This window comes from Cyprinodon tularosa, unplaced genomic scaffold (assembly GCF_016077235.1).
Source record: "Cyprinodon tularosa strain WSP-4 unplaced genomic scaffold, ASM1607723v1 ctg242, whole genome shotgun sequence".
Classification (NCBI taxonomy): Eukaryota; Metazoa; Chordata; class Actinopteri; order Cyprinodontiformes; family Cyprinodontidae; genus Cyprinodon; species Cyprinodon tularosa.
In genome coordinates this window covers 350,013-358,113 of record NW_024038901.1, presented here as the reverse complement: position 1 = coordinate 358,113, position 8,101 = coordinate 350,013, and the positions used below count along the sequence as shown (strand labels likewise).

Genomic DNA, 8,101 nt, shown 5'->3' with positions numbered 1-8,101 from the left:
AAGAAAACAGAGAATTTTTTTTTTAAATAACACACAAACAGGAAGCAAGGAGGGAGAAATATGTAATACACAAATTATACAAGACAACAACAGGAGCCTCGATGAGAAACAACAGAAGAGTCCATCAAGGAGTTGGTAAAACAGGAAGCCTGTTGGATAGTAATAACTGGAAGGGGTAACAGGTGGATGTAAATAAATAAATACATCAGACCTGTGGGGATGTGTGAAAAAAGGGGAAAAAAGAAAATAATAAATATACATCAAAAGGAAATGCCTGGAACCTGGGAACCAAAATGAAACAGGACACAAAAGAATAGTGAATGTAGAACAAAGATAATCAACCAAATACAATGGAAACAACTGGATTAGAACAACAAAACACTACAGTAAACTGATGAAAATACCATCATTAAAACATTATAAGTTATATAACTGACCACCAAGAAACATGACTACCGTATATATTTCTTTCAGGTCTGTATTTTCCATCAGTTATAGTAGATGTGATTGACACAGCACCAATGATAAATGTAATTTCCTGTAAATGCATTTACTTTAGTTCTCAATTTAGAACATTATTTATATGGGTTATTGTTATTATTTTTCTAATAATTATCTTACATCTCACATCCATGGAAGCAAGCAGGTAAAAGATGAAATAGTCCAACCTTCTCAAGTTCAAAAGAGGATAACTAGAGTACATTCCTACATCACTTCCTCCAGCTGACCTAATATAACCTTGAACAGAGCTTCTCAAATGAAATCAAGACTCCCCGGGTACTCACTGTGTGGGACGCCTTGACTCCTTTCCCCACCTCGAGCTCAGGAACCAGCTTACCTACAGCAGTGAAGGGGGGGATCAGCTCCCAGAATGTCTCTATTATCCCGCTACACCAATCAAACTGTTGTGTCAGTGCCTTGCTATTGTATGGTCCTGGGTCAGGTTGCCAACAACCATGGCTGCTGTATTGATGACTAGGTCAGTTTGGGGCTCTGTGGACAATGGTGCTCTGGAGCCTCTACAAAGGAAGAGGCTAATGCTGCCCTTTCAGCCGGCCTGATCAGCTGCTGAGTGTGCAAGGCTTCTGGGCAAATGGAGCGCGTGGGTTCAGGGGGCCCAGCCCTATAAAAACACAAGCCAGGGTCTTCTCCCCGACATTGATTATACTGGATCTGTCCCACCTCAGTACTGTCTGTAAGTATACCCACATGTTGGCTCAAACTTAGCTGAAAGAAAGCAGCTACAGTGCGAGACAGCTGTGACTGGGCTTCGGCTCCACGGGCAACAAGATGCTCCTCATATTTATACCACATAGATAGCTGAGACTGCAGTTTGACTCGCTGTATGATAAAATAGAAAGCAACTATATTAACATACAATAATTATTATTAACTACTGGCTGTTTATCTGGCTTAAATAATAGAGGATAAACAGTAGCTATGATGGTTTTAAGATTAAAACATGTTTCTTTTTTCAATTGGTCGTATTTAATTCATTCTACACCTGTGGTTCCTTATTGATAAAAAACTGTCCAATATTTTTTATTTTTACTTCTTACAGATTTGGACTGTTGGGGTTTTAAAGTCCTTTTTTATTCGCTATTTCTTTTCATTGATGATCAAAAAAACATTTGAGCTATGAAAAGGCAAATGTAGACAAATGCTGCTTATGGCAACCTGTAGTACATGCACTTTTTCTTAGATAAAACACAAGACTCCACCGTTGTTTTTTGGGAATTACATTTATTTATTTATTTATTTATTTTTTCTGGCGGGTCTAGATAGAAGCAGCCCCCAAAGGGAGAAACAGCAGCCATGAATCCTCAACAGATGGAGCAGATGGGCCAGTTCAAGATCACAGTCTTCGAGGAGGAGAACTTCCAGGGAAAGTGCTGCGAGTTCAACCTGGAGTGCCAGAACGTCATGGAGAGGGGCTTCAACAAGATTCGTTCCATCAAGATTCAGAACGGAGTGTGAGTGAGGAATGTCATGGATTCTTGTTTTCATCCTGCTTGTCTTTACCTCCTGATTCCCAGATTTAATCCTTTTTTGCTTTTTTTGGGGGAAATTTGATATTATTCGAGATCAGATTTGCTAAAGATAGAGATTACCTTTACCACTGCAGATCTTCACCATGCTGATGCGAGATATTAGACAAGCATATGATACATATTCTAAGAGATATGTCACTTTAATAACACTGATTAGATTTTTGAAAAAAAAATAAATAAAAAATGTAGACGATACAAGAAAATGTAATAGATATGTCAGAATACAAATAGATTTTTTTGTTTTGCTTTAAAAAGTCTGATATTAGGAGTTCCAGTTCAAACAAAGAACTTATAACAAAAAACAGAACATTAATCTAGAATTTAAAACCTGCAGCTTTATTACATTGATATTTGGTATTCATCATATGTATATGCATCCAAGTGTGACCCTTTTTTTGATATGAGCTGGCTGCGTGCAGCTGCTGGCTGGGAGCCAGAGCGGCTGCCTGGCTGACTGACTGCTGATCAGATAAGGCGCCCTGGGTGCAGCCAGCTTAATGTTTGCTTTGTGCCTGATGGTGACAAAAGAAGCAGCATTCTGTTTTTTTTGTGCGAGACACAACTGTGGGTGTTGGGTTCTATTCATCACAGGTGGACACATTCAGTGTTGTATCTTCCTGCAATCATTTTTTTGTTTGTTTGTTTTTGAAGCATTTCTTTCTTTATCCTCTTTGATCCTAATTTCTTTTTGGTCCTAATTTCTGTCCAGGTGGGTGGGATTCGAGTACCCAGAGTTTCAGGGACAGCAGTATATCCTGGAGAGGGGAGATTATCCTTGCCATGAGTCCTGGAGCGGGAACATCGGCATGAGAACTGAGCACATACTTTCCTTCAGACCTATCAAGTGTGCTGTGAGTCCTACTAACTCATCCCCGTTTAGTAGCTGACATATCTTTTTCTCCCATACTTATAGAGAGAAAACCCTTTTCATCTCTCTGAATACTCAAGGGACTCTAAAATAATGTAATTTCAATACTTTCCATTTGGTTTTATGCTTTAGATCACATCAAGTAGTCCTGTAATCTAAACAGAATCGAATCAGCAAACGTACTTTGTTTTATTTATGTTACATCTCTTTGTGACATTTTTGAATAAAAAATGTTAAACTTTGAATTGTTTATTTCCCTCTCATTGTCTACAATGTTGACCTCTAATTACAAATGGGTTGATGATTATCAATGGTATTAATATATATTTATCTATAACCTGTTTTTTTTTTTCTTCCTACAGAACCACACTGACAGCAAGGTGACCCTGTACGAGTGTGAGGACTTCCAGGGCCGTAACTTTGAGATTTGCGATGACTACCCCTCCCTACAGGCCATGGGTTGGTGCAGCAAGGAGGTTCCCTCTATCAAAGTCAACTCAGGAGCGTATGTCACTTTTTGAAACCCCTCCTTTGTTTTCTTTCTTTCTTTATTTCTATGTTTCAGCCATTGACATACATATTTTTTACTCAGATTTTGTTAGTTGTTTCTTATAGATTTGGATATTTCGGATGTTATCTAGAGGGAATCTAACACCAGCCTTTATGCTGATGTAAACCTAAAAAGATATACAATCACTGAAATCTTCTAAAACTGTTCCTCTAATCAAGCTTCTGGCTTTGTCTTCATGTTCCTTGTCCTCTTTGTTTTTTCAGCTGGGTGGCCTACCAGTTCCCAGGATATCGAGGCTACCAGTACATCCTGGAGAGAGACAGACACCAAGGAGAGTACAGAAACTACAACGAGTTCGGCACCCAAGCTCACACCAACCAGGTGCAATCCATTCGTAGGATTCAGCACTAGATCTTCTCTTGCCCGCCTGAAACAACGTAAAAGAAAAAAAAAAAAGAAAGAAAAAAAAAGAAACTTCCTTTCTAATTGCTTTCTCACCTTGAACCCTGAACAGACCTGTGTCACAGAGCAGTAGACTAACTTAATCTGAGGCTCTGGATGTTTGGATATACAGTTCTACAACCATGCTAAAGCATGTTCTTGAAATAGGAAATAAAGGTTTTTCTTCCAAACTAGAGGCTGTTTGTTGGTATTTTTTTCAACTCCTTTAAAGTTTAGCATCTTCATTTGATAGTATTTCTTTGGTAACATCAGAGCCTATTTAGATTTGTCCACAAGGTTACTATTAAAGCAAGATATTGATTTTTATTTATCAAGCATATATCTAGCCTTTTATTGGAATTCAATGGAGAGATTTAATTCTGTTAGGGTTTAGGATGTGTAGTGTTGTTTTTGTTACACTGTATTCTTATTTCCAATAAAGAAAAACATGAGATTACTTTTGTTTCTATCTTTTTTTCCCCATTTTTCAGAAATTTTACAATTTGCATGGATTTCATAATAGAAGATTTACTGAAATCTGTTGATTATAGTGAGCAATGTTTCAAACTGAGCTTATTCAGGATAGAAAAACAGGGTTTGCTTAAAAGGAATTGGAAGGAAAAAATATATTTATAATAAACATGTCTGAGAAAGTATTAGAAATATGTGTAAGCTTTAACCTTTTTTTGTATTTTTAGCTCACAGTGTAGACAGGAAACTTTCACTGTTTTCCTGTAGATCGTCCACAGATTCCTCAGTCCTCTCTTATTTTCTCCATATGTCAGCTCATCTCCAATGTTCTATAGCCTCATGGTCTACGCAGTGGTAGTTCTTGCCTTAAAGGTATTGTGGGGCATTTTCGAGAACTTCTTAAAAGACCTACCCTTTTCACTTTAAAAAAATGCACATGCACAACCCTATACCTGTTCCCAAGAGGGAACGCCTATTGAACGCATGCAAGAGCATGCACAAGCCCATTTCTCCTTGTGCACACTCTGTTTAAAAGTTGCTGTTCTCATAGCTCATACAAGCTGACTGTGCCCGAACATCCGCCCTAACCCCTAAATCCTTCAATCATTATATACTTTATAGTGAATTCAGTTAACTGACCGTTTGGACAGATGATCACTGCTTTTTGCTCCCTGTTAGTCACGTAACTCTTCCTCCATTGCACGGTGCCAGCTATTAGTCACAGATGTCGGGAAGCGACAACCTCCGGTGACAGAGGACTACTGTGACAGCAAATCCCATTATGCTTTGCGAGGAGAACTCTTGGTGCAAAACATTACGGGATATATTTGCCTCTTCTGAGGCCTTTTTTTTTCTTCTCATACACATGTGGACACTTTTTCTCTTACAACCCCTGGACATCTTAAAAGAACCGCGGTGAGAAAGGTGAGCTTCAATGAATGGCTGAAACCGTAGCTCACCAAACATATAAGCCTGTAAGTATGCCTGCCCAGAAAAAGATAGCTAACTGGGGACAAGCACGTAGGACGGCCTTACATAAAAATATCACCAGAATTTTTGACAATTAGGAGGACGACTTATTTAGATGATCCACCCGGAAATAAAAGATTGTCCTCTGTACCTTTAATGAGTCTGTATAACACCTCTTTCCAGTGTCCTCCACATGTACACACCAACTCCCCAACAATGTGTGTTTTGCATTAAACTTAAGCTTTTAATACATTTTACTTAAAACACCTCTCAAAAAAGCCAAGGATACTGTTCAATAAACATAATCAACAATACACAATATTAAAAACAGGACACGTGGAGGCATGCAGTCTCTAACAGAGGAGTTTTCAGTCTTGATCTGAACAGAGATAAAGTATCACTATCAGAAATATCTGCTCCCCATGCTGATGAGGCAGGTAGGAGGCTCAATAAGGTGCATGGAAGGGGAAGATCTCAGGATTCGGAAAGGATAGTGATCTGAATGAGATCTCAGGGGAACTGGGGAGCAAAATTATGGATGACCTTGAAAGCAAAGTGGATGATCTTGAACTGGATTCTGAAGATGACAGGGAGCCAGTGAAGCTCCTGTAGACCGAGGAGATATAATAAAATGATGGGGTTTTGGTAATGAAATGAGTGAGTTGTGCAACAGAGTTGCAGTAATCAATGTTTGAATTGATGAGCCTATGGACCTGAGAAGAAGGAGAGTGTGGGGAAAGAGGGAAGAAGATGATAAGTCAGTCATAGATGAAGATATGCAGAACGGGTAAGATTATGGATGCCTGAGGTAAATGACAGAGTGCTATCAAGGAAGAGACACATACTCTTAAAGTAAAGAGGGGGAAATGCCAGCACTGTCAATAGAAAGAAACTGTGAATCTTGCATAAAACAAAATCGCTTTTATCCAAGATTTCATCCAACTGGATGAATCTCTGTTTTGTTGCAATTGAGCTTTAGGAAGTTAGAGGTTTTAATTTAAGCAAGGCAGGAGATGAGGGATGGGGAAGGGGGTTTGGAGTTAGGTGCACCAGATAAATAGAGCTAGGTGTCATCCGCATAAAAGTGAAAATGGATATTGAATTTCCGAAAGATGTTACCGAGAGGCAGAAGGTAGATAAGGTAGACAGAGCCCTAAGGCACATTGGCTGTGAAAGGGGATGAATCGGAACTAAAGGACTTAATATGGTTGAACTGATGGTGAGACACAAAAGATAAAATGCTCTCCTCACATATTGGTCAATAATCTGATACTGTAAGCATGGAGAAGGCATCTTTGTTATGCAGATTTGTTTTCTTAGGTTTTTTTTTTTTTGCCAGTTCCTAACAGAGATTAAGGTATGGTTTCTTACTTCCTTACATCCCTACCAGTGGGTTCTGTTTCAGAATTTTTCTCTCACAGTTATCTTATTTATTTTACCTATTGCTCTGACTCTATCTAGACCAATTCAAACTAGGAGCTATGTTCTAGAAACCATTTATTAAATAAAAAAAAAATCAATACCTTTCTGTCTATTTTACTTATATTTTCATTTTGTAGCAGTTCATTTTGGTAACAGTTATTTACAAAGTTAAGCAATTGGACCTGCATTGCAGAGAGGAGTAAGACATGCAGCATAGGTCTCAGTGGGTGGAAGCCTCCTTATATGGGCTCTGGTCGCATCACTTACTTTTCCATTTCAAAGCCTAATAGGCTTCTTGTTTAAGTAACACATACAGTTAAGCAGGAAATCCTGGATTACTATTTAACAATACCCAGAGACTTTCATAAACATAAAAAAGTAATATATACAGTAAACTTGTTTGAATGATGTTACTGAAACTTGACTTGAATTTGCAGAAAATGCTGCCATGTGATGTCATATTTGGAGTTTTTTTTATTTCGAACTAGCTTTACATTTCAGTTAAGACGATACTGTGTGTTAAAAATGAATGGTTGTTGAGGGTTAGAAACCAACTCTGATATTTTATGCTTTCAGCAGTTTATTTACACATACCCATCTGAAAATTATTGTAACTGATTCCTATTGAAAGAAGTCTTCATCTGGTAAACTATTGAATCCTAATCTCTGAAAAGGACGAATCAGATTGTAAATGTCATCCTCTAAGAACATCTACACATAATTTTATAGATTTACTATTGTTTCCATGTCAGTGCTTCCTTTGACAGTACAGGAGTTAGTTTTTATTTGCTTACTGTAAAATGACAGTCTTGTTTATCCTAGATGCCTGCCAAGATCCTGGTGCGTATTTACCTCCACTTGTTGGTCCAGGACGTATGAGTCCGCATCACCCCCCCCCAAAGTCCTAACTGGCCTCGCTGTCCAACGCCCCGAATCAACAGGATCTTTAATAAATGTGTAACTATGCACACACACCTTCTACAAATAGACATTCCTCTACAAGCTGTTTAAAGGAGCTAACGTAGCTCACACAGAAGGGACACTTGAGTAGAGCAGGGAGCTGCTAGATGTCCTTTGCACAAAGGTAAGCTAAAAGTCGATGACAAAAGGAGGCCTGCTCTTATTCATGATGATAGATTTCCTTACAAGGCTTGTTTATCATTAACAACCTTTTTCACTCATTTGAGATTGAGTAGTATGTCTATCATAGGTTCTGCTCCTTATTCGAGATAAAACATTGACATGATTTTATAATTTCATAACAAAAGGCAAAAATATCTTTATTTTCTAATCTTGCTGATTTTTCAGTGGATGTCTGATGGATATCTGTGGATCTCTGGTTGATTCGTGTGGATCTATGACCTCTTG

At 38.3% G+C, this 8,101-nt stretch overlaps 1 protein-coding gene across 1 annotated transcript; it reads left to right on the top strand.

Moving 5' to 3' along the window:
• The first annotated feature begins 1,040 nt into the window (after positions 1–1,040).
• On the top strand, positions 1,041–4,065 carry cryba2b (crystallin, beta A2b). Its single transcript, XM_038287656.1, has 5 exons — positions 1,041–1,195; positions 1,782–1,973; positions 2,761–2,902; positions 3,282–3,424; positions 3,694–4,065. The coding sequence occupies exons 2-5, from the start codon at positions 1,816–1,818 to the stop codon at positions 3,839–3,841; spliced, it is 591 nt and encodes a 196-aa protein (XP_038143584.1). The 5' UTR covers positions 1,041–1,195; positions 1,782–1,815; the 3' UTR covers positions 3,842–4,065.
• The last annotated feature ends 4,036 nt before the right edge of the window (positions 4,066–8,101 follow it).